This window comes from Hemiscyllium ocellatum, chromosome 19, assembly GCF_020745735.1.
Source record: "Hemiscyllium ocellatum isolate sHemOce1 chromosome 19, sHemOce1.pat.X.cur, whole genome shotgun sequence".
Classification (NCBI taxonomy): Eukaryota; Metazoa; Chordata; class Chondrichthyes; order Orectolobiformes; family Hemiscylliidae; genus Hemiscyllium; species Hemiscyllium ocellatum.
The window spans coordinates 29,212,209-29,240,173 of NC_083419.1; the positions used below are offsets into that span (position 1 = coordinate 29,212,209).

General features: G+C 40.4%; 1 protein-coding gene across 3 annotated transcripts in view; it reads left to right on the plus strand.

Annotated features, from left to right (window-relative positions):
• Positions 1-9,485: 9,485 nt before the first annotated feature.
• tspan12 (tetraspanin 12) overlaps positions 9,486-27,965 on the plus strand; it is a 48,654-nt gene continuing 30,174 nt past the window's right edge. Inside the window, exons 1-5 of one of the 3 annotated variants that reach the window (XM_060839333.1) lie at positions 9,525-9,575; positions 9,757-9,831; positions 12,148-12,270; positions 17,749-17,831; positions 23,235-23,370. In XM_060839333.1, the coding sequence (XP_060695316.1) occupies positions 12,205-12,270; positions 17,749-17,831; positions 23,235-23,370 (285 nt within the window). In that variant the 5' untranslated portion in view covers positions 9,525-9,575; positions 9,757-9,831; positions 12,148-12,204. Of the gene's footprint in view, positions 9,576-9,662; positions 9,832-12,147; positions 12,271-17,748; positions 17,832-23,234; positions 23,371-27,965 lie in introns of those variants that run through there. The other 2 variants (XM_060839332.1, XM_060839334.1) reach the window with 2 other exon arrangements.

Consider the following 27,965-nt stretch of genomic DNA (forward strand, 5'->3'; position numbering starts at 1 on the left):
CTCCCCCTCCCACTCTGCCGAGACATGCAGGTCCTGGGCCTCCTCCATCGCCGCTCCCTCACTACCCGACGCCTGGAGGAAGAACATCTCACCTTTCGCCTCAGAACACATCAACCCCAGGACATCAATGTGGACTTCACCAGTTTCCTTATTTCCCCTGTCCCCACATTACCCCAGTTCCAACCCTCCAGCTCAGCACCATCCTCATGACCTAGCTGCCAATCTTCCTTCCCACCTATCCGCTCCACCCTCCTCTCCGACCTATCACCTTTATCCTCACCTCCATCCACCAATTCACTCTTAGCTACCTTCTCCTTAGTCCCACCTCACTCCATTTATCTCTCCAATCCCAAGGCATCCAGCCTCATTCCTGATGAAGGGCTTTTGCCCGAAACATCAATTTCCCTGCTCATCGGATGCTGGCTGACCTGCTATGCTTTTCCAGCACCACTCTAATCTTCCTTTCTTTAATGACTGATCATTTTTATTGACAACCAGACATTTCTCCCTGATGGTGCAGTAAGCTGTAAATGTTTTTATTTAATTAAGTGGTGTGAGCTTGCTCTTACCCGAAATTGTCTAAGTTTCATTTTTGATGAGTATCAAAGAGGGTTCTCTTTGCAAAGCCTAATGAGTTTTTTGTGCAACCTTCCCGAACTACCTCATTTACTATGCACTCATCAAGTGCATAGTTGACACCCAACTTCTCGTATTATCCCATTTCCCTTAGATAGATGTATTGGAATTGCAGGACCACTCAGGATTCCTCAGGTACCATCGCTATCTTCAAAGCTCAGTCATGTACCTGGGACAAGCTTGGCATTGTCTAATTTATTTGCCAATGGGGACCTGGAACTCTTGTTGGATGAGGTTTGCATGTAGTTGCTGACTATGTAGTGCACCCTATGTAGTGAATCATATGTTGGTGATTGATGGAGGTCTGGAGGACCAAGTGGCAAGCTAGAATCAACAGATTAGTGCGCTGACTCTCATGCTGGGAATCATTGCCAGAATTTCCTTCTGCAGCAGATTGAAAATTAGGAACATGCAGAGACATTTCTTCAGCCAGAGGGTGGTGGGCCTGTGGAATTCATTGCCGCAGAGTGCAGTGGAGGCCGGGACGCTAAATGTTTTCAAGGCAGAGATTGATAAATTCTTGATGTCACAAGAAATTGAGGGCTACGGGTAGAATGCGGGTAAGTGGAGTTGAAATGCCCATCAGCCATGATTGAATGGTGGAGTGGACTCGATGGGCCGAATGGCCTTACTTCCACTCCTATGTCTTACGGTCTTATGGTCTTATATAATTAAAGAAGATCAAGTGCTCTCCTACCAGCCTTATGGCTCACCACAGCCTTGGAACCTACTGCAGTAATAACATTTAGAAATAGGTAACATGTTACAGGTGTGACTTAAATGATTCAAATATAAATCATTATTGTTCATTGAATAAGTGAAGGTAACCTATTAATAAAAAAGAAGAAACGTGGTCAATATTAGGGTTCAAAGTGAAAATTATTGCTCAAGATGTGACCACATTAACACAGCCTACAAAAACCCTGTGAATTTGCACAACCAAAAATTTACCTGATGAAAGACGAGACAGGAAGATAAATTGAATACAAAGGTATTGCTTGTATCTTCACTGAAGATTTTCTGTCATTAAACAAATCACACTGAAAACATTTGCAATTTTATTAGATCAATTTAATTTTTGCCAAGAATCCACAAATTGGTGAGCTTATTCGTAATGGAATTTGGTAAAAGCCGGTAGATTATAAATGGTACTAAAGTTGAAGTCACAATGCATGATGTGTGCCATGTTTGTATCTAGCCCAGTCCAAATTTTGTCAGCTACATCAGCTTAGATGGAAGACACCATCTAAAGTTCATTGAGACATAATTTTGGAGCAGAAGTTGCAGCTCACAATCTGTTGTTCCCTTGAGGCAGGTATCATGCAAATTTTATATTACACACTCATACAAATGACTTCATCAAGCAGCCTGATGACACTGCCTGGCTACACACTCAAAAAAAGGATCTAACAACTCACAACATTATAATGTGCTCCAATTAGCCTCCAGCTCTTAAAGTCAGTCTTTCCCTCTGAAAAGTACTGCATTAAATTAGAGAAGTATTTTTCTCCCTGTGAGTTTTGTAATTGGAGAGAAAGGGAATGGAAGATTATGGCAGAGAGAGGGCCCTGCAGTTCAAAAACGTGGCTCTGCAGGTTTTAGTTGTTTAGTATAGAAATGTAATACTGTACCACTATAACTCCTCACTCACTGTACTCACTGTACTTATCAAGAGACATTAACCGGGGCATCAATCTTGTCGCCAGTTTCCACAAAAACACAGTACAGGCAATGTGGTATTGGTTTGAATGCACAACATGGCCTCAGAAGTAGAGCTTAGATTGAGTGTTGATGAGCTGTAAGGAAAAGAGCGAAACAGAAATTTCCAGAGTTGTGAAAGGTGCTGATACTGAAAAGGAACAAAGAAGCTAGTCACCGTTGAAACACTGTGTGAGTCACATGGCTGTGACTTTTCTTTCTTTTCCCAGGCCTGGTTGAAATGAAAGATGTTATGAAACAGAGCTGGCAGTTTTTCACTTGCAATGGCAAAATTAGGAAACTGTGACGGATCTATTTAACCATGTAGATCAGCTATGGGTAGGTCTGATTATCAATGCTGGGAAGAGACTCTCAAATTCTATACCTCTCTGAAGAACAGAAAAGAAAAACAAGCTGCAGAAAATTTTAAACTTTGAAGACACACTTTGAACACCAAGCAAACATAATTTATGAATAAAGCATGTTCGATTTTAGAGTTTTAGGTAATTGTTGATCAATATCTCACTGCATTAACACAGCTTGGAAAACCCTTGCTTTACCTGGAAGCTGTGGTTAGGTCTTGGGTAGTAATGAAGGATGAAGTCAATAGGTAGGTATTACACTTTCTGCGATTCAATGGGAAGATTCCATGGGGAGTGAAGATATATTAGGAGTGATGGAAGAGTGGACCAGGGTGCCACTGTGAAATACTGACTGCAGGGGTGAGGGTAAAATGTGTTTGATGGTAGCATCCTTCTGGAGATATTGGAAATGGTGGAGGATGATCCTTTGAATGCATAATAAAGTGGGGTGGAAAGTAAGGACAAAGGGAAGCCTATTGTTGCTCTGTGAAGGAGGGGAAGGAGTGAGGGTAGAAGTGCAGGAGATGGGTTGCACACAGCTGAAGGCCCTGTCAGCGGACTGAACTGTTCAGTTGAGGAGAAAGGTGGTCATGTCGGAGATAGCCTGGTGGAAGGTGGCATCATTATAACCCATGCACCACAGACAGAGAAATTTGGTGAATGAAGTGGAATTCCTGCATGAAGTAGATTGCGGAAAAGTGTAGTTGAGGTAATTGTAAGAGTCAGTGACCTTGTGATAAATATTGGTGGACAGCCTATTCCCAGAAATTGAAACAGAAAAGTCATCTTTTAGGGTGGTTAATTTGACATGTGCAAAGATCTTGATGGTTAGATTCAATGTTTCTTCTGGGCAGATGACTTCTATGGCATGATAAGCTGTTGTTTCTCATTGAATCTGAAATATTTCATCCTCTGTCAGACCATTGTCTTATTCTTTCATCAGGAGTGTTACATTCACAAGGAAGTGATGTACAGCTATTTCCCTTGCTTATATGTCATGCCATGATGGTAACTCTGTACACAGAATAACATTTTTTGCAGATGCTCTGGAGTGCGTAGCAGCATCTAAAGGAAAATGCTTTGAGATCAGAGGCTGGGAATTCCTTACCAAATATCTCACCTGCTGACTCCCCCAAATCCAATCCATCATCTTCAAGGCACAAGTCAGGTGTGTGATGGAGTATTCCTCACTTAAATGGACGAATGCAACTCCAACAACACTCAAGCAGCTTGGCATCATCCAGAACAAAGCAGCCCAGTTGTCTTGCACCACATCACAAACATCCACTCCCTCCATCACCGATGCAGCATTGTGCATTATTTACAAGATGCACTGCAGACATTCAGTAAGGTTCCTTTGCTAGCACTTTCTATTCTGACAACCATTGACATCTAGAAGGGCAAAGGCAGCAAATGCATAGTTTCCCTCTTGGCCTATCACCATCCTGACTTGAAAATATATATCACCATTCCTTCACTGTCACCAGATCACAATCATGAAATCCCTTTCTAATTGCATTGTAGGTCTACCTACAACATATGGACTGTAGTAGTTCAAGAAAGCAGCTCACCATCAACTTGCCAAGAACAACTAGGGAAGGATAGTAGGTGATGCTGATATTCCATGAGTGTGTTTTTAAAATAATTGATAATGTAGTTGTGAAAAATGAATTCCAAATGAACTATAGAGTAGAATTGTGAAGGTAAAATGTAGAACTGATATTGCCCATAGTGTCCGGAGATGTACAGGCTGGGTGGATTGGCCATGGAGGTGCAAGATTGTAGTTATAGGGTATGGGGTAAGTCTGGATGGGATGCTCTTTCTGGATCGGTGTGGACTCGATGGGCCAAATGGCCTACTTTCACACTGTATCGATTCTATGATTGTATGATAACTTCATGCCTAAACTGAATAATGAATTTCCAGCTAAAGAAATCCTGAAATAATTGATTAAACAGTGCATGCCATTAAGCTGAGGAATTGTAAGATCTTCTCAATGAACTAAGATCATTTTCTTCATCTCAAGATCTGATGGACGGTAGCTAGCATATTTATTTGGAATGCTAGATCTTATTCATTGTCTATAGCCTGTTCTTAATATTACTAACATTTTTTAAAATCTACATTTCTTTTGCTTGAGTATGTAACCTTGTTATCAATTTGTACTTTCCATGTAGTTAAGATTGTATCAAATGCATGGGGAGCAGTGAGGCATGGAAGAATGTATCATCACTTGTATTTCCATTATTTTTATTCAAACGATCTGTATGTAGAAATTAGTGCTTCTACAAAGACAAGAGTGGCCCTCGGGTGAGGGTGCTTAATTGGGCAAGCGCCAATTACATCCAAATTAGAGAGGAACTGGGAAATGTGGATTGGGAGCAGTTTTTGGGCAAATCTATATCTGGAATGTGGGAGGTTTTCAAAGACCAGTTGATTAAAGCGCAGGGCATGCATGTCCCTGCAAAACTGAAGGATAGGAATTGTAGAATTCAGGAACTATGGATGACAAGAGAAATTGTAAGCTCAGTCAAAAGGAAAAAGGAAGCATACGATAGGTCTAGGCAGCTACAAACTGACAAAGTCCTTGAGGTGTATAGAGAAATTGGGAAGGAACCTAAATGTGGAATTAGGAAGGCTAATAGGAGCCATGAAATTTCTTTAGCAAACAAGATCAAGGAGAATTCTCAAGGCTTTTTATGCATAAATTAGAAGAAAGAGGGTAGCAAGGGAAAGAGTAGATACATTCAAGGACAATAGAGGGAAGTTATGTGTGGAGTCACAGAAAGTTAGAGGGATCCTAAATGAATACCTTGTATTACTGTTCACAAAGGAGAAGGCCATGTCTGATGTTGAGGTCAGGGATGAGTGTGTGCGTATGGAAGTTTTGAGTATCCTAAATTGCATTAAGCTAGACAAGTTCCCAAGACTGATGAGATCTATCCAGGTTAATGCGAGAGGCAAGGGAAGAAATAGCTGGGGCAGGTTCCAGAGGCCTGGGGATTAGCCAATGCTGTGCCCTTGTTTAAGAAAGGAAGCAGGGATAATCCAGGAAATTATAGGCTGATGCGCCTGACATCTATGGTGAGGAAGTGTATGGAGAAGATGCTGAGGGGGAAGATACATGCCAGTTTGGAATAAAATGGACTAATTAGTGACAGTCAGCATGGTTTTGTACGGGCGTGGTCATGTGTCACCAACTGATTGAATTTTTTGAAGAGGTGACAAAGATAATTGATGAGGGGAGGGCTGTGGAAGTAGTTTATGTGGACTTTAGTAAGGCATTTGATGAAGTCCCACATGGAAGATTGTACAAAAACTAAAAGCACATGGGATTTGGGGCAGGGCTGGCTGGATGGATACAAAACTGGCTTGGTCACAAAAAACAGACGGTAGTAGTGGAAGAGTAAAAAATGAGGTCTGCAGATGCTGGAGATCACAGCTGCAAATGTGTTGCTGGTCAAAGCACAGCAGGCCAGGCAGCATCTCAGGAATAGAGAATTCGACGTTTCGAGCATAAGCCTGATGAAGGGCTTATGCTCGAAACGTCGAATTCTCTATTCCTGAGATGCTGCCTGGCCTGCTGTGCTTTGACCAGCAACATATTTGCAGCGGTAGTAGTGGAAGGGTGTTTTTCAGAATGGAGACTGGTAACTAGTGGTGATCCACAGAGATCAGTCTTAGGTCCTCTGTTGTTTGTAGTATATATAAATGATCTGGAGGAAAATGTGGGGGTGGGGGGGGGGGGTCTGATTGTAAATTTGCAGATGACACAAAGATCAGTGGAGTTGCTGATAGTGCCGACGATTGTGAAAGGATACAACAGGATATAGATGGATTGGCGACTTGAACACAGAAATGGCACATGGAGTATAATCCAGACAAATGCAAGATGATGCATTTTGGAAGATCAAATTTAGGTGTGAATTATACTGTAAATGACAGAACCCTTAGGAACATTAACATACAAACAGATCTGGGTGTGCAGCTCCACAGTTCCCTAAAAGTGGCAACACAGGTGGCCAAGGTGATTAAGAAGGCATATGGCATGATTGCCTTCATTGTCCACAGCACAGGGTACAAGAGTTGACAAACCATGTTGCAGCTATATAAAACACTTATTAGGCCACATTTGGAGTGCAGTTCGTGTGCAGTTTTGGTCACCACACTACCAGAAGGACTTGAAAGCTTTGGAGAATGCAGAGAAGTTCATCAGGATGTGGCCTTGTCTTGAGGCCATTGGCAATGAGGAAAAGTTCAGAAGACTAGAATTGTTTTCACTGGAAAAATAGTGACTGAGAAGAGACCTGATAGAGGTCTACAAAATTGTGAGGCATAGATAGGATGGATAGTAAGAGTCTTTTTCCCAGGGTTAAAGCTTCAATTACAAGGGGACACAGGTTCAAGGTGAGCTGGGGATGTTTAAGGGAAATGTGTGAGAGAAGTTTTTCACGCAGAGAGTGAAATGAGCCTGGAAACGCACTGCCAGAAGAGGTGGGGGAAGCTGATAACTTGGCAACTCTTAAGAGGCATCTGATGATTACATGAATATGGAGGGAATAGAGGGATATGGACTGAATAAGGGCAGAAGATTTTATTTCTCAGTTTAGTTAGGCATGATGATCGACACAGGCTTGGAGGGCCAAAGGGCCTATTCCTGTGCTGTACTTCTCTTTTATTCTTTTGTCCTTTTGAGCAATTTATACAGGATTTTCCATTTTTATCAGAAAAATAATTCATAAATAACTATGGGAAGTAGTCTGACTGACATATTGTGCTTTCAAGCAAAGTCAGAGATTTTCAGGGAATCTTTTAAGACGTTGTTTGCTGAATATGGGGAGGCAATGGCCTAGTGGTGTTATCACTGGACTGTTAATTCAGAATAAAAGATAACGTTCTGGGGACCCAGGTTTGAATCCAACCACGGCAGATAGTGGAATTTGAATTCAACAAATATCTATAATTAAGAATCTAATGATGACAGTGAATCCATTGCCAACTGTTAGAAAAATCCATCTGGTTCACTCATGTCCTTTAGTGGAGGAAGCTGCCATCCTGGTCTGGCTGACATATGACTTTCGACTGACAGAAACATGGTTGACTCTTAAATGAGGATGGGCAATAAGCGCTGCCTAGACAGTGATGCGCTCATCCCATGAACGAATAAATCAAAAATGTTAGCTTTCGGTTTGCATAAAGACACAAGACTGAAGATAAACATTAAACCAGCGATTAAATGAAGAAAAAAAAGTGCCATACAGTACTAGAGAGACAAAATGAAGAATATTGAAAAACTGAACCTTAAACAACATGATTAGATTACCTACAGTGTGGAAACAGGCCCTTGGGCTCAACAAGTCCACACCGACCTGCCAAAGCGCAACCCACCCATACCCCTACACCTAACACTACAGGCAATTTAGCATGGCCAATTCACCTAACCTGCACATCTTTGGATTGTGGGAGGAAACCGGAGCACCAGGTGGAAACCCACGCAGACACAGGGAGAATGTGCAAGCTCCACACAGTCAGTCGCCTGAGGCGGGAATTGAACTCGGGTCTCTGGCACTGTGAGGCAGCAGTGCTAACCACTGTGCCACCCACAAAATTTGAGTGGTATTGAAGAGGAAATTTGCACCTTCAACAATGTTAACAAAAATCTCCCCATCCACAGAAAACAACCACTGGTGAAAGAGCTATTGCTGTTTCTTAGTGAATTTACCTCCTCTCTAACTAGTAAATACATATCAAACAAATCCTCGACAATCACCTCGTGTTGGACTGGTTTGTTTCCTTTCACCAAGGTTTGTATAAACTGGCAATATAAGGAACGCTCGGAACATTCCTACTTGTAAGGTAATTATTCCATTTATTGTTTACACTCTGATAAAATTTAAAGGGATAGGAAGAACGATTGATCTATTTACTTTTTGATGCCTTTATTTGTTTGTTACTTAAAGTCAATCAAAACATTTTAATTAAAAAAAACAGAAGAAACACAAAGAGGTTGGAAACAGCAAACCATTAATATTATATTAAAATATATACATTTTCGGTGATTTTCCAGTCACTTGCAGTAAAACATGTGCCAACAATGTGGCAGTAAAATTATTGCATTGTGAATCATAATGTCATTTTGAGTTACTTAAACCGTGTAAAGCATTTAACCACTTTTAAATGTACCTTTGTACTCACCTTCAAATGAAATCAAGCCCAAATGATAATGTACCATAAGTACATTGTTATCAGTAGTTTTATTTGTGCATTGATATCGTGTACATAAAACATTTGGAATGATAAAAAGCTGTTAGAAATATATCGTCTCCCATCACCATCCCATTGCACCTCCCACATCCCGAATACTGTTTCTTGTTGTTTCAGGGATGGATTCTTTACTGTGGGTTGCAAGTGGGAAAACTTTGTTTTACAGATAGGAATTCCAACTTTATTCTTTCGGGGGAATGTGGGACCGGCCACCATTTGCTGTCCACTCCAAATGCTGATGGGACAATGAAATTCAGGAGGTCAGCGAGTATTATTTTGAGATATAGCCAATTTTCTGAAAGGGTCAAGGTATGTTGAAGCTTTATTCTCTGTCAAATTGGCGAGGTGGCTTGGTTGGAAACCTTGCAGTGATTTGCAGAGCCTTGCAGTCTGTGCTGCGGGTCCAACCCTGCATCAAACAGCAGTCTGTGGGACTGTCAGACCTGGGGACAGCCCTCTGGTTCTGGGAGGGGGAAGAGCTGAGGACGTGGCGCATGCGCAGTGTGTGTGTGTGGGCCACCCTTTCTGTCAAAGAGTTTGGGAAGTGGAGTGAGATTGTGAGGAGGGATCCGGAGATTGCTCTGCGATAGGCATGTACTCCGGCAGCAAAGCGTGTAAGCAGTTGGAGGTTCGCTGTTGACAGAAATGTTGCCGGGAGCTTCCGGAGTAACTGTAAAATCGCGCTGCTCGGGGCGGGGAGACTGGCGCTGTTACACTCACTTTTCACTTTCTACTTTAGTTCGAACTGCGAGCTCTTTCCTTTTTTAAAAAAATAATTTTTTTGTTTTGCATTAGCGCATGGATTAAAATAATTGGTGACTCTGCGCTTGTCTCTCCGGCAATGTGTGACAGTATGAGGATGTACCTTTGGTAGGTTTACGTTTGTATCTATGGTAATGTGAGTTTGTACCTTTCACACTGTTGGTTGTAACTATGGCATTTTAACTTCATCTTTAGCACTATGAGTTTGAACCAGTAGCAATGAGAGTTTATTCTATGACACTGAGTTGTACCTGCCTTTGACACAGCTGCTCCCACCATGTGACTGTCTGAACTGACCTGATTCCATTCTTATTTATCGCCATCAGTCCTTCTCTTCCCATTCTTTCAATTACCTCTGCCTCCCCCCCCCCCCCCCCCCGAGAGCCCATGCTTGAACCCTCCTATTTTGTTCTCATCTGGCATCATGTGAAAACACACTCAGTTCCACGTGTTGCTGAACACATTCAGTTTCACCAGCTGCCCCGATCTTCCACGGTCTCCGAATTATCAAAGTTAAAAATCATACAACATCAGGTTATAGTCCAACAGATTTATTTGGAAGTACTAGCTTTCAGGTAAAGTAGCTACCTGATGGAGGAGCAGCGTTCCGAAAACTAGTACAGTATTTCCAAATAAACCTGTTGGACTATAAGCTGGTGTTGTGATTTTTAACTCAGTCCACTACATTATCCGAATTATCAGGCTGCTTATCTGGCATCCAGTACTGGATGAGCATACACTTCCTCCAGTTAAGTATTGGTAGTCTGAGGCAATCCGTATCTGGTTCCCAGTAGGCTTTTACTTGCTCGCCATCAATCTCTCTCCCGCGTGGCTACCTGAGGCTGAATCAAGCTGGTCATAATCTTTGTGTGGTATTTGACCCCAAGCTTTCGATCATCTTATCCACACCACCTTTCCAATCAATGACATTCCATCTCCCTCTCTCGCCTCAGTTGTTGCTGAAGCTTGCATTTATATCTTTGTTACATCCAGACTTGAACATTATACAAAAGAAAACAAAATCAGGTCTCGTCTCCCACATTCTTTCACTTTGAATTTTGTGATTATCCGATACTCTGATGCCAGTGCCTAACTTGCACCAAATGCTGTTAATTAATCAGTCTGTGTGTTCGCTGGCTCTTGGTTAAGTGACTGTTCAATTTTAATGTTCTCACCCTTGTTTTCAAATACCTCCATGACCGTCACTTTCTTACCTCTATAGCGTCCTCCAACCCGACAATCCTCCGAGACGCCTGTTTCTCTCTAATTCTGATTTCTTGAGCATCCTAATTTTTAATTCTTCCATATTGGTTCTCCTGACTTTAGCTCCCCAGACTCTAAACTCTAATCTTCGAAGACTCTCCATCTCACTTCTCTTTTTTGAGATACTCCTTTAAAAATCTTCCCTCATTTGACCAAACTTATGGCCATCTCCGTGTGTGTATATATATATGATGTCATTCCTTTTGTATCTGTTTCCCAGAAGCATCTCGGGCCATTTCATTCGGTTGAATGATTTAATACTGATTATTGTAGCCTTGAGGTTGTAGCTATAGCACTGTGAGTGCATCTGTCACACTGAAACTTCCTGTGGCACTTGAGACTTGGTGCCACGAGTATTCTGACCGTGCCTCAGGGACAGAGTTTGAGATGAGTGTCACTGAGCGGCACAGAGTTTGCCAAAGTGTTGGCAATGAGTACACCTGTGGGACTGCAAGAGTTGGTAGCTATGGCACCGAGTTCGAGTTTGTACCTGTGGTATTGCTTAATAATACAACGGTGTAGATATTGTGATATTTGCTGATTCCTGCATCCCGACAGAGAGTTGGGTGGCGAGGCATAGACTTGGTCCTCACTGGTGAACGTTTGCTAAGATTATCCATTAACCCGTAACCTGGGATGTTTGGTAATCGCCCTGTCGCGATGTATTAAGCAATCGAATGTATCGACCAACGGCACCGTGTTTTTTTTAAACCCCTACAAAGTTAGCAGAGAATTTCAGACTGAGTGTGCAGTGAGTGAAACAGCGGGTTAGAATGCGCTGGAGAATCGAAATACTGGAGGACAAGACAGGAACAAATTGGTCAGTTTCCAAAAGTTGACAGTTGATTAGTTTACGTCTAAACTTAACCCGTAAATCAAGGTGGACGTGGATTTTAATTCTGATCCAAACTTTAAGCGCAGCGAAGTTTATTTTAACTGAGAAGTGAGCCTAAAAGAATCACTTTTTTAATATAACTCACGTACGTAAATACTAATGACATTAATTTAGATCTTTGCCGTTTTTATATTGCTGGGTCGTTGAACAGTGAGATATGTCCGAATTTAACTCTTGGATCAAGGTAGTGAGCAGACAGGCGGTGAGATTGTTCTGTATTGTCGCCCGTTTCATTTTGTGACATTTTACTTCTGACTCTTTTCAAGTGGAATGGCCTGTTTGTGAAACAGAATCATGGGGTCAACCCTCGACCTTCTTTCAGAATGGCCAGAGAAGATTCTGTGAAATGTCTACGCTGCTCCCTTTATGCGATAAATTTTCTTTTCTGGGTGAGTATGAAACAAAACCTGACTTGTTCACTCTTGCTCGCAACTCCCAGCTAAACAATTGCGATTTAGCTCTCTAAACTAAGTGTTAGTAAGATTGCAACACTGCTACTACAATCTTTTTTCACCAATATTGAACGAATTGATTCCTTTGCTTGAACTTTGGATGTTCCTGAGGGAAATATTTGTTTCTGCTACTTTTAGTGACCTGTTGATAGCTATCTCATCAATATGTGGACAGAGCACACTTGTTATTTACATTATGGTTAATTTTTGTGGTGTCCTGATACCATGGTCAATAATCCTTAATAGCATTGTATGTAATTTGGAACAAATAAAATGCTATGCATTATTCTCAGTTAATTTTCATATTTGCACAACTTTACATGATGCATCAAAAGGACTTATTATAACAATGGGGCTTCAATCCACTCTGTTTGAATTGATTGGAGAAGTTGTATTTCCAAAGGATATCACAACAGCTTTATCAAAACAATAGTTTCTAATTTGATGTAGATTCTCAACATTCTGGTTCAGAAAGTAAAAGAATTTTAGGATTAGGTTTCACAATGTGTTTAGAAGTGCTCCCTAATCTGCATAACAGTGTAAAAAATTTGCTGATACCTATGACAGATCATGAGTATATTTGTTAGTCATCAACAGAGTTTTAGAGTCATAGAGATGTACAGCATGGAAACAGACCCTTTGGTCCAAGCTGTCCATGCCGACCAGATATCCCAACCCAATCTAGTCCCACCTGCCAGCATCCGATCCATGTGCCTCCAAACCCTTCCTATTCACACACCCCTTTTAAATGTTGCAATTGTACCAGCCTCTTCCATTTCCTCTGGCAGCTCATTCCATACATGCGTGAAAAGGTTGCTCCTTAGGTCTCTCCCCTCTCACCCTAAACCCATGTCCCCTCGTTCTGGACTCCCCATCCCATGGAAAAGACTTTGTGTATTTATCCTATCCATGCCTCTCATGATTTTATAAACCTCTATAAGGACACCCCTCAGCCTCCGATGCTCCAGAGAAAACACCCCTAGCCTATTCAACCCCTCTCTATAGCTCAAATCCTCCAACCCTGGCAACATCCTTGTCAATCTTTTCTGAACCCTTTCAAGTTTTACAACATCTTTCCGATAGGAAGGAGACCAAAATTGCGCTCACTATTCCAACAGTGGCCTAACCAATGTCCTGTACAGCTGCAGCATGATCTCCCAACTCCTGTACTCAATACTCTGACCAAGAAAGGACAGCATATCAAATGTGCTTCACTATCTTATCTACCTACGACTCCACTTTCCAGGAGCTATGAACCTGCACTCCAAGGTCTCTTTGTTCAGCAACACTCCCTAGGACCTTACCATTAAGTGTATAAGTCCTGCTAAAATTGCTTTCCAAAAATGCAGCACCTCACGTTGAACTAGATTAAACTCCATCTGCCACTTCCCAGCCCATTGACACATCTGATCAAGATTCCATCCTAATCTGAGGTAACCTTCTTTGCTGTCCACTACACCTCTGATTTTGGTGTCATCTGCAAACGTAATAACTATACTTTTTATGCTCACATCCAAATCATTTATATACATGATGAAAAGTAGTGGACCCAGCACTGATCCTTGTGGCACTCCACTGGTCACAGGCCTCCAGTCTGAAAAGCAATCCTCCGCCACCAGCCTGTGTCTTCTACCTTTGAGCCAGTTCTGTATCCAAATGGCTAGTTCTCCCTTTATTCCATGAGATCTAACCTTACTAACCAGTCTCCCATGGGGAACCTTGTCAAACACCTTACTGAAGTCCATATAGATCACATCTACTGCTCTGCCCTCATTAATCCTCTTTGTTACTTCTTCAAAAAAACTCAATCAAGTTTGTGAGACATGATTTCCCAATCAGTCCTTGCCTTTCCAAATACATGTACATCCTGTCCCTCAGGATTCCTTCAAACAACTTGCCCATCAGCGATGTCAAGCTCACTGATGTATAATTCCCTGGCTTGTCCTTACCACCTTTCTGAAACAGTGGCACCACGTTAACCAACCTCCAGTCTTCCGGCACCTCACCTGTGACTATTGATGATACAAATATGTCAGTAAGAGGTCCAGCAATCACTTCTCTAGCTTCCCACAGAGTTCTAGGGTACACCTGATCAGATCCCAGGGATTTATCCACTTTTATGCATTTCAAGACATCCAGCACTTCCTCCTCTGTAATATGGGCATTTTTCCATATGTCACCACCTATTTCACTACATTCTGTATCTTCCATGTTCTTTTCCACAGTAAATACTGATGCAAAATACTCGTTTAGTATCTCTCCCATCAACTGTGGCTCCACACAAAGGCTGCCTTGTTAATCTTTGAGGGGCCCTATTCTCTCCCTAGTTATCCTTTTGTCCTTCTTGTATTTATAAAAACCCTTTGAATTCTCTTAACTCTATTTGCCAAGGCTATCTCATGTCCCCTTTTTGCCCTCCTGATTTTCCTCTTACGTATACTCCTACTGCGTTTATACTCTTCTAAGGATTCACTCAATCTATCCTGTCTATACCTGACATATGCTTACTTCTGTTTCTTAAGCAAACCCTCAATTTTGCTAGTCATCCAGCGTTCCCTACACCTACCAGCCTTTCCTTTCACCCTGACAGGAATATACTTTCTCTAGATTCTCGTTACCTCATTTCTGAAGGCTTCCCATTTTTCAGCCTTCCCTTTACCAGCGAATATCTGAACCCAATCAGCTTTTGAAAGCTTGGTCTTTCTCCAACTTCACCTTTTAGATCTGGTCTATTCTTTTTCATCACTATTTTAAAACTAATAGAATTAAGGTCACTGGCCTCAAAGTGCTCCTCCACTGACATCTCGGTCACCTGCCCTGCCTTATTTCCCAAGAGAAGGTCAGGTTTTGCACCTTCTCTACTGGGTACATCCACATACTGAATCAGGAAACTTTCTTGTATACACCTAACAACTTCCTCTCTATTTAAACCCTTAACACTATGGCAGTCCCAGTCTATGTTTGGAAACTTACAATCCCCTACCATAACCACCCTATTATTCTTACAGATAACAAGATCAACTTACAAATTTGTTTCTCAATTTCCCTCTTACTATTAGGGGGTGTATAATACAATCCGAAAAAGGTGATCACCCCTTTCTTGTTACTCAGTTCCATCCAAATAACTTCCCAGGATGTATTTCGGGGAATATCCTCCCTCAGCACATCTGTAATGCTATCCCTTATCAAAAATGCCACTCCCCCATCTCTCTTGTTTCTCTTTCTGTCCTTCCTGTAGCATTTGTATCCTGGAACATTAAGCTGCCAATCCTGCACATCCCTAAGCCATGTTTCTGTAATTGCTATGATATCCTAGTCCCATGTTCCTAACCATGCCCTGAGTTCATCTGCCTTCCCTGTAAGGCCTCTTGCATTGAAATAAATACAGTTTAATTTATCATCCTACCTTGTTCTCTGCTTTGTCCCTGCCTGCCCTGACTGTTTGACTTGCCTTTGTTCTCAACTGTGCCAGTCTCAGATTGATCTCTTTCCTCACTATCTCCCTGGGTTCCAGTAATCACACCCCCCCCCCCCCCCCCCCCCCCCCCCCACCTTGTATAGGTCAGTCTACCCCAAAAGAGCCTCCAATGATTTAAAACCTTTTCCCTTCCTGTGTTGTTGGTTCCAATGTGTACAAAGACCTCCTGCTGGCCCCTCTCCCCCTTGAGAACATTCTGCACTTTTTCTGAGACATCCTTGATCCTAGCACCAGGGAAGCAACACACCATTCTGATTTTTCACTACTGGCCACAGAAATGTCTGTATGTATGTCGGACTAGAGAGTCCCTAACACAGTCAATCTCTTGGAACCTGATGTACCCCTCATTGCATTACAGCCAGTCTCAATATCAGAAACTTGGCTGTTCGTGCTACATTCCACTGAGTATCCATCACCCCCTACATTTTCCAAAACATCGTTTGAAATGGGGATAGCCACAGAAGACTCCTGCACTACCTGCCTACCTCTCTTACCTTACCATCTATGTGACTGTATCTCCGACTTTCCCCCCTTCCTATAACCTACATCTGTCATATCCTCTTGCTCTTGTACATTTCTCATGGCCTTTAACCGTCTTTCCAACTGAGCCAATCCAGCTGATAGGATTTGTAACCAGCGGCATTTATTGCAGATATAATCCTCAGTAACATGTAAACTTTCCCTAAACTCCCACATCGACAAGAAGAGCATATCACTCTACTAAAAGCCATTTTTGCTTCTTTCAGTCTGCAGACCCAGAAAATAGCACTGTCTTATTCCTCTACAAAACATTGCTCCATGTTAAATTAATACTTATGGTTTATATTTTAAATTTAATCAAGAGGCATATCTCAACAAAACATATAATTAAGAAAGAACCGCCCTATTTACGACTGCAGACTTACTATAAGTCCATGCTTAAAATACCCACTTATCTGTTTCTGTGCTGTGACCTCTCCCAAACAGGCTCCTTTAAGGTTAGTTGTGAATTTAACTGTTTGTTAAATTTCCCAGATGCACTCCGATATCTAGCAATGCATGAATTCAAACAGCAAAGGCAGTAACTGTATATTTTTCACAGATTGACATTTTTAATGCTTCCCAATGTTCTTGTTATTAGATGTATTCTACATCTATATTCAGTAATATTTCCAATTATATTTATAACAAAACTTAACACAATTTTACACTGCATCATTATGGGTAAAGCTGCATCATTATGGGTAAAAGGAAGTGGAAAGTTATCTTATATATTCAACCTCATTTTTTAAATGTTTTCCACAATCAGATATAAGTAAGTTCAAAGCCCACTACAGGAGCACAAAAATCAAAACTGACACTGCAATGCAGCATTCGCAGAGGTGCCAGTGGTCATATGTGGCATTATTCTCAATCTATTCCCCCCAAGCCCCTGCCAGCCACCTCCAAGATGTACATAAAACTACCCTATGATATTATTTTGAAGAAGAGTATGGGCAGTTTCCTGTGATGTCCTGCCCAGTATTAGTCTTCAACCAACATCATAAACAATTGGTCTGGTTATTATCATCTTTGCTCTTTGAGAGAGTGTGCCATGCACCAATTTGTTGCTTCAATTCTCATGTTGAAAAATCATGCAAGTTTTTATTTTCATAAAAATAATAACTTAGCCACATCTAAGCCATATGAAAAAAACATAACACCATTTTCAAAAGCCTAATTTTTATATGATGAATTTGAACCAATACTTGATGTTACTTGAAATACAGACCCCATTTTTGTTTAAAAGAAAAGGTCTGACTATAGTATCGTATCTGCATATTTGTAGCACAGAAATATCCTGTGGTTAAAAGCTGATGCGCGGTAAAATGGAAAACCTGTTCAGCAAAAGGAAATTGCTGTGCCATTTTAAATATTTGCCTACAGAATAGTAAATAAAAGACATGCATATTTTACAGCTGATGTCAGTGTGTGTTCTGGGTGTGTCTGCATGGATGAGAGATTACCTGAATAATGTACTTGTGTTAACAACAGAGACAAGGTATGTATAAACTAAATAAATAAATTCTTTAAATGGAGTTACTTACTTAGTTTGTCAAACATGAATTGTAACTGCATGTTTATAATGTGGTACAGTAGTTGCCATCCAGAAACAACATCTGCAAATATCAGATTCTACATCCCATTTCATGCATGGCAATGATTTTCTTTCACTATCATTTGATATTTAAAATCAAAACTGGAATTTTATAATAATTTAAACACAGTTTCTCATCTTCATTTACTTCCCTTGCCTTTTTTTTACCACAATTTGACCAACCTTACAAGCAATTAAACCTTTTTAAACATTAAATTGCTTTTAATTATTCAGGTGAATATTAGATATCAGTTTTGAGCAACTTTTTTAACAGTATTCATCCTTTGGGGGTGCAATTTGAAAATGTAAGATGTTCATAATTAAATTTGATGGCTTGATTCATAGAAACTGATGATATCCAATTACTTGACTCTGATCATTTTAATCTCTTTAAATCGGGCTTCAAACGTGCCAAATTTGGTACTAACAGGGAATATACATCAAAGTTGAAGTAGACATATGACTAATTTTGCTTTAAAAAGCTTACACATCTTAGGAAATGATTTTCATGTTTTTGGAGGGTTAATTTTTAAAAAACATTTATTCATAGGATATAGTGATGCTGGCTGTGTCTACTTTCATTTCCATCCCTAATTACTGTTGAGAATGTGGTGATGTTATTTAAATATAAAAAGGCAATGGTTAGATATTCTCTTGTTGGAAATGATTATTTCCTGGCATTTGTGTAATCAACTGAAACCTAGATATTGTCCAGGTAATGCTGCATTTGGTTACAGACTGAGTGAGTATCTGAGAGATCATGAATGATGCTGAATGGTATGCTGTTATCAGCGAACATTCCTTCTTCTGACCTTAAGATGGAGGGAAGGTCATTGATGAAGTATCTCTGAAGATGTTTGGGTGTAAGATGTTCCCTTGATCTTATATAGTGATGATCTGAGCGGAACTGAGATGGCTGACCCCCCACCCCAAACAACCGCAATCATTTTCCTTTGTGCCAGATGTACAGGTTGTTTGATAGCCCTCAGGCTCCTTGTAAGTGGTCTTGTCAGAAACAACTGCTTGATTATCCTCCTCCCATTTTCCATTCCTTGGCCTTGTATGTTTTAACATCACAAAATCACTTCTGAACACCTTTTTAGATTAGACTAGATTCCCTACAGTGTGGAAACAGGCCCTTTGGCCCAACCAGTCCATACTGACCTTCTGAAGAGCAACCCACCCAGACCCATTTCCCTCTGACTAATGCACCTAACACTATGGACAATTTAGCATGGCCAATTCACCTGACCTGCACATCTTTGGACTGTGGGAGGAAACCAGAGCACCTGGAGGAAACCCACTCAGACACTGGGAGAATGTGCCAACTCCACACAGACAGTCGCCCGAGGCTGGAATGGAACCTGGGACCCTGGTGCTGTGAGGCAGCAATGCCAACCACTGAGCCACCGTGTTGCCCCAGTGGAGAATTTTCCTCCATATTCTCATTACGTCTAGTTTTATGAGGACTCCTTGATACCATACTCAGTCAAATGCTGTCTTGATGTCAAGGGCAGTTACTCTTGCCTCACCTTTAGAAGTCAGCTCTTGTGTTTGAGCTTAGGTTGAAATAAGGTCAGGAGCTGATTGGCTCTGGTGGAACCCAAACTGAGCATCATTGAGCAGATAATTGCAAAGCAGGTGCTGTTTGATATCGCAGCGGATGACTCCTTCATCACTCTGATGTTTGAGAATAGACTGATGGGGCATTAAATGTACTTGGGTTTATTTGCTTATATTGTCAAGTGGATGCCAGTATTGTAGCTGTTGTACTCTGTGTCTGAGTATTAAATTGTTTTTTAAAGTGAATGTACAAGAAATTCTGATTTGCACCAAGAGCTTACCATCAAATAGTTATACATTGTCTACAATCACATTCAAGGCAAAACTGTAATATTATTCTATCTTGCATCCAACATGTCAGAAGTGTTTAGATAACCTTACAGAATGTTTTTGGCAAATAATGCTATAAAATTCATCTTACAATTTATGACTACTAACTCGATTCATGGTCTTTTAGAAGCATAGCGTTGGTTGCTATCAGAGCAGCTTTAGTGATGGCTGTGGGCTGTTCTATGCTGGCAGCAACAGGCATCATAATTGATACAGCCATGAATTTCAGACCTGAAGTCAAAAACAAGATTTGTTACTTCTTTTTTAAAATGGATTTTCTATCTTTAGATAACCCCATACCATATACTAACCTTGTGCTGGATTAGTTGTCCAGTTCTCTGGCCAGTGTTATGATTATTTTTTCAGGTGTGTTCTAGCATGGTGTGCAGGATGTTCTAGCTAGGTGGATATAGAACTGGTTGAGCAACAGGAGACAGAGTAGGAGTTGAAGAGAGTTTCTCGAAATGGAGAAAGGTGACCAGTGGTGTTCCACAGGAATCAGTGCTGTGGCCACTGTTGTTTGTGATATACATAAATGATCTGGAAGAGGGCACTGTTGTTATGATCAGCAAGTTTGCAGATGTAGCGAAGATTGGTGGAGTAGCAGAAAGCATAAGGGACTGTCAAAGAATACAGGAGAATATAGATAGACTGGGGAGTTGGGTGCAGAAGTGGCAGTTGGAGTTCAATCCAGAGAAATGTGAGGTGATGCATTTTGGCAAGTCTAATTCTACAGTGAATTATACAGTGAATGGAAGAGCCTTGGGAAAAGTTGATGAACAGACAGATCTGGGAGTGCAGGTCCATTGTACTGTAAAGGTTTCTGCACAGGTGGATAGAGTGGTCAAGAAGGCATATGGTATGCTTGCCTTGAGCGGACAGGGTACTGAGTATAAGAGCTGGCAGATCATGTTAAAATTGTACACTGTGTTGGTTCGGCCACATTTAAAATACTGTGTACAGTTCTGGTCGCCACATTTTCAAAAGGATGTGAACGCTTTGGAGAGGGTGCACAGAAGGTTTACGAGGATGTTGCCTGGTATGGAAGGTGCTAGCTATGCAGAGAGGTTGAGTAGGTCAGCTTTGTTTTCATTAGGAAAAAAGATATTGAGGGGGGAACCTGATTGAAGTCTACAAAATCATGAAGGGTATAGACAGGGTAGATAAGGTTTTTCCCAGGGGAAAGGATTCAGTAACGAGAGGTCACACTTTCAAGGTGAGAGGCAAAATGTTTAAGGGGGATACATGTGGCAAGTTCTTTACACAGAGGGTAGTGGGTATCTGGAATGCGTTGCCAGCGGAGGTAGTAGAGGCAGGCATGGTAAATTAATTTAAGATGCGTCTGGACAGATGCATGAATAGGTGGGGAGCAGAGGCATACAGATGCTTAGGAATTGGGTGGCAGGTTTAGACAGTAGATTTGGATCGGCTCAGGCTTGGAGGGCTGAAGGGCCTGTTTCTGGGCTGTAAATTTTCTTTGTTTTCTTTTGTTCTTTTGAGGTCATGTCAATGGGGAAGACTGAAGTAACAAAAGTCCAGGTTTTCTGTTCCCAACTGAGGTGTAGTAACTTTAGTTTATGCTCAATGGTCTGAAACTGTGCAGATGAGATCAGGGTATGGGGAAACATATAGAACATTTTTGAAGTATAACACTGATCATTGGCATGATTAGACTTTTTAATGAACTTAGTTTTTAAAGGCAATGGAAAAATAACATTCGATAAAAATTGTATGCATTACATTGTATTCATTAACTGACCGTTCACTTGAGCTCCTCGGAACAGGCACAGTCTAAAACTTGGAATGTCTTGTGGTGCAATGGCAGTATCTCTTCCTCTGGGTTAGAAGGCCTACTTTGAAGCCTACCTGCCCTGAAAGTGAATCATAACTTATCTGAACAGTTAATCATAGAAGATCAATAATAATTAAACTTGTGATTGGGTTAAGAGGTGTGTGCTTATAATGTGTAACTCAGTCAAAATAAGTCTAAAGCTTGGTGCTAATTCTATCCTTTATGAAATGTCTTTCTGAAATAGAAAATTGTTCACTGTTGAAACTATTCATCAATAGATATTATGACATATGTTAGAAAAATGCATTTAATTTTCATCAAAGAAGGCAACTTTGTTATAATATAACATGATGAAGTAGAGAAGTGCATGCAGTATGAATGATGTGAACATGCCTTTGTGTTTTCCATCCATTTGCAATATTTTCTTTTCGCTTAAACAATGCCTGCTGGTAATCAGGGTAATAGTAATGCCTCACTGGGTTAGCTCACTGGAAATCAAGCCTCGTTATTGCTGGAGTCATGACAAAAGCTAAAGGTTCTGTGAAAGTATCCAAAATTCCTCAATCTTGCAACAAGGTTTTCCACTTGGTAGCATAAGTTTCATGAAGAGTGAATTTGCAGTGTTAATGACTCTGATCCTTGAAAACAATATGGGATCAAAGATGAATTTGAAGTGTGTGATGACTTTCTAATTTGTGAAAAAGAATAAAAGACAAACTGCATAAATCCAATAAAAAGAAAACATTTTGAAATAGATTTAAGCTGAAAGATGATATGATTGCCAAATTAACTTTTGAGAAAATGATAGTCCTCCTTATGGTATTCAACCCTGTTATGGTATTCAACAAATGCCACAATTGATTGCAGAAGTTCTGGTTTGGCTAAGGAAATGTTGTCAAAGATTCCTTCATCTGAGTGCCATGCAATGCCTCCTGCTGTAGAAGTGTGTGCATGAAAACCATGGATATGGACATCTTTAGGACCCAGCCTGTGGTGTCATTTATGATGAAGCACATGCTAACACGGTGACACTCACTATTTAGACTAGACAGTTAAAAATAGACACTTGTACAGGGCACCAAGAATCATTAGAATTAATGCCACTGAGACTGTAAAAGAAATGTGACAAACCTAAAGAATAAAAACAAGTGATTTAATATCAACCATATCAATGAAAGCTAGAGTAGGGACCAATGAGCTAATACAAACTTCTTCCTCAGTGCACCCATATGATGCCAGCATTCATTGATAAATTGTACTTATTTTCTGGTCCTTCTGAAGAGAATCTTTGCTGTTTTCATCTGTAAATCTTGTCTTCATATCTCTACGCTTATTGCCATTATATAATGCCATAAATTGGAGAATATGTCAAAATTTACACCAACATGTAAAAATTTGTACAAATAAGTTTGTGATTACAGATTTTTGGTGTTTAATAATGAGACTTGACAATTTATTTCGAGGCATATTCCATAATAGTTGTTCATTAAAATTGTATGGTACTAAAGCAACCATCAGTAGTTATCAGGATGAAAACTGATGTTTTCATTGTATTTATTTGAAAATTAATCACAGCAATGTCTTTTGGTACCATTAACTCAGACTTCAGTTTTCTTTTGCAGGCTGGAAGAAGCATTCATTTTGACATATTTTTCAGTGATCCACCCCATAATGATTGCTGTGTGCTGTTTTTTAATAATAGTTGGAATGCTAGGCTGCTGTGGAACAATAAAGGGAAATCCATTGTTACTTGCTTGGGTATGTATATTTTTAATTTAGCTAAGTGAATGCTCATATGGCTTATGTCTGAAATATTGGACTGAATGTTGCCTCATATTATGAACTTGGAGGCAAGGAGACTGGGAGCTGTGACTTCCCCTGATGTGTTCCCAAATAGCCTGGGAAAGTGGAATGACTCTCTGCTCCATGGGCAGCAATTAAAAAAGACTCACTTGTGCTACAGTTGATTCCACTGGAGGGTTTCCCCTCCATTCCTAAGGACCTAGTGTCTTTGCCTTCCTGAACATTTCATTAAAATCTTAGCCTCCAAGGGCAACTCCTGGTTAATACAACTTTCAGAAATACCAACCTCGTCAATAACATTCACTTCTCCCAGTGGAGCTGCCAAGACACCAGAGCACTGGCCATTTAATTGGGTTGCACCAACAGGAGTTCACTCACTGTCCTTTATTGGGTGGCCAACATGGAGGCATCCGATTTGGACACACCTTTGGGAAGATTGCAATGCCAGACTCAGTCATGACAGATGCAGGCTCTTCATTGGAATCCTGAAGCCCAGGGGAAAATTCAACCCGTTATCTTTATTAGAATGTGATACACGGCTTGGCTAAATGTAAGGTCTCAGAGTTTTGCTGGAGGTGGGCATACACTGTTAATTAGAATAGCTTTTTTTTTGGTTAGGGTTTCAAACATTGCCACTAAGATGCTAGAACTGTGAACTGATAATGGGTCATGAAGTGCAAGAGGGTATCTGAGATTAGGATGAACAGGTCAAAACAGCATATCTTTGTAAATAATTAGAGGGAAGGATAGAGCAAATATAACAAAAAAATAATAAAAACTGAGTTTGATCTGATATTAAAGAACCCCAACAATTCTCCAAACTGAAGGAACAGCATGCTACATTACTTTCTGGACAAGAGAACTTGATTTGAAGTTCATTAAAAATGATCATACAGTGAAGAAGGAATGCATGCTTTAATTCCTAGATTTAATAAACAATGAGTGAATAAATTCGGCATATTCATGAGACTCTCAGAGGGGCTGATGATAGGATGATGTTTTCACAAATCTAAAGGTCACCCAGTGCCATTTGTCAACTAATATGTGTTGATTTGCAATTCATGGTCCATTTCTTCTTTGCCTCAGATTGCTGAACATTTTTGCATGTGAATAGCACATGTATTGTTCAGATTCTGCAAAATCTGTCACAATTACATTTTTAATTTAATAGATCTAAAAGTGTTTTCTTTTGTAAATTAATGTTTTTTCTTCATGTTGATTGAGATTTAAGAGCAGCAAATGCTGATTTACCTCTGAAACTATTACTGAGTCACAAGTGTAATGCAAAAGATGGAAGAATTCCTGACTCATTGCAAAGCAAATAGTTCACAGATTGTTGGACTCTTCTCTGCGCCATCTTCGTGACTTGAATATTTCAATTTTGATCAAAATAGAGTACAGTAGGTTATGCTTTTCAAGTATTTACAGTAGGGTCTGTACATTAGCATGACTTTATATTCAGCTGACTGAACAAACTATGCATTCCATTTGTTTACTTTCCTGTCACTGTAGGGTTAAGCACCAAATCCATCTCAGATCCCTTCCCACTCGGATATTTTTGCATTATTCATGTCATACTTCAGTTCTCCATGAATCTGTTAACTTCTTGAGTCTGGGAGTTATATCTAAGAGTTCTGACATTAGGATGTAAGTCTGCTGCGTCTTTTCTCAGTTGTTTGCAATGCTCAAGTATAAAAACAAATTATTATTTGTTCAGTATCAGAATACTTGACAAAAAAGAATAATCAAGTCTCAGTTTAAAGAAAAATAAAGCTGAGCTGAAGGAAATCTATCTTTAAGTTAATCAGAAACAAACAGGAATTGCAGGAAAAGCTCAGCAGGTCTGTCAGCATCTGTAAAGAGAAATCAGAGTTAACGTTTTGGGTCTGGTGAGCCTTCCTCAGAACGTTTTTGCTTGGTGATCTGAGTATGAGAAAACTAGTCAATAATGCAATTTTCTAGATAATTGAATAATGCAAAAATAGAAAGATTTATCAAAATGAGCAACCCATGTTGAGAAAAGCTGACTATCTGGCCAAGATTTTAAGGCCTTCGGGGAATCACAAACTCATCAGTCGCTATGTTACCTACCGTGTCTCCCTGACCATTGCACTATTTGGCATTTAACTAATGGCAGGACAAGATGTGGGGAGACACTTGCCCCAAGGAGTTAGGCAGCAGATTCATATATATAAGGCCCTCTGAAAGGTGGTGTCCTGACATCTCTCTGCATGATGAATCTGCCGGCTAAGTTGGCTTCCTAATGATGCCAACAGCATAATCATATGAGTCGAGAAGACTGGGAAGGATGGCAACAACTGCAGGTCCCATGACCTCCGTGGAGGGGCTTTCTCTCTGATCGTTGGCCTTGTGAATTTTTTTCAACTTTTTCTTAACTTATCTGCTGTAGGTCTGGTGTTTTCTGCACTCCTCAGTAATGACCATCTCTCCAATGCTTCTTTGAAGACTTTAGAGCCAATGGTCCTATGATCAGACAAGCTGCGTGAAGATGAAGGGCTTTAGCCCAAAACGTCGATTCTCCTGCTCCTCGGATGCTGCCTGACCTGCTGTGCTTTTCCAGCACCACTCTAATCCTGAAGCTGCATGAAGAATTCATCCACCATCTTTAATTTAATTGCAGGCCACGAGATGCCCAGTTAGGTATTCCTGTCAGCAAAGTGTGGACTTGGAACCTGCTTTTTATTCCAGCATCTGTGTCCGGCACCCCTCATAAAAATTCAGCCTTTTATGTGCGTTGTTTCTGCCAGTCATTTTGGTACTATCATTTACATGGAGAAAGATAATTTATGTGTGCTAAATCAAGTATTATTTCAAGCCTCGTTTAGTGTCCAATTCAAAATTATTAGTTACAGATTCCAAGTTAAGAGGCCTAGAAAAATATGTTTGTTTCTGCTCAACAATGAGATATACTGATTCATCAGTGTACATAATGTTTCACTGACATTTCATCTTTTCCAACTAAGCTTCATGGCAGTTTCTCCATGAAGATCTGTGCCTCCTGGACCTTGGTAATTTGTTAGCTTGCTTGACTTTCACAGATTTCTACCACGGCATTTGTTTGCTAGTGTAGAAACAGTTGATAGTCCAGAATCTGTTTTCTCTCTCTTTACGGTTTCCTCTAGGAATGTTATCTTCCTTTTGTTCGGTATCTTTAACTTCTTGACCATTTTCCTAGTTCCACAATTTCCATTTTTTGGGAAAGTTTCTTCTTGCAGGATGTTTTTGAGATGATGATGTTGTTTACTTACAATCATTTTTAAAAGTCTTCCAAGCTGCCACTCTCTTAACACTCAGCTTGGACATTTATTGCATTATGTTTCTGTTTGCAGCCACGTTTTATACAACTTAATATGGTTGAATATGTGATTCCTGCTCTTTTTAGCATTTTGTTGGGCTTTTAGGAGGGTGATTTACCATTGACTGTGTCAAGAATTTATGATGTTATTTTGCAGTATTGCCTAACTTTGGCAATGGCCTCAGGTGTGCAGTGAATTGGATTGTCTGTTCTAATGTCAAGTCTTCATTTAATTGTAGAAATTTTAACAACTTCTCATCTCTCACACCAATTACTATGCGGTCTCTAATTATTTAATCTTTCAAAGCTCCAAGTCTACAACAGCCTGCTAGATGATATAAATCATTTCAAATTCTCCCAAATACAGAGATCACTGTTTAAATCTTGCTCATTCTATTACTGAATTTTTTTTCTGGTTAAATCATGATGAGACATATTAATCAATGCATCACAGTCCATTGTGCTTTTTTCCACATTTTTTTGCCATCACCAGCTGTTCACCCCACAGATGTAAAATCTCCTGATGTGAGGGTGCTGCTCTTTTTGAAGCCATTCCAGAGCACTTGAATGGCCACTTCCAGGGCTCCCGCTCTGGCCTCATTGACCAACCACCAATATTATCAATTAGTTGAGACTTTGGCAATGACTCTTCTCTACCAGAGCTGCTATCCTTATGGACTATCTGACTGACCTGGGTGAGTACTTGAGTTATTCTTTCTTGCTGTTAAAGTGTTCCAATTCTGTACTTTTCTGTCGTACTGTGTTGTTTTTGGATGGCTAATTCCATAGCTCGATTTCCTGCATTTTGCACTCTTGCTACTCTGTATACTTGAAATCTAAGTATTTTCGGGGCCTTTCCCTGCTTTTGGAGTCTTCTTTTCTAGCTTTTATATTTCTTGATATCTTCCAAGCTCCTGTCCTGCCTTCAGTCTTTCCTTTATAGCTACATCTTTGGACGCTGTTTTAACTTTGGCTCCTGGTTTTGGAGGTTTTTACCCTAGTTGTGACTGTGCTTCACCTTGCACATTAAGCTAATTCTGCGGCATGCAGATTGAGATGCCTGTCTGGAGGATTCCTGGGCTATTGATGTCTGCATGTATGTTGTTCCTGAGGCTACTTGCTCCTTAGCTGTAAGGCTCTTCAACTCCTTACATGCTGTGAAACTGCTTTATTTGCACCTGTATATTAGGTTATCAAACACAGCTCCTTGTTGTAGTGTGTAAGACCTTTCTCT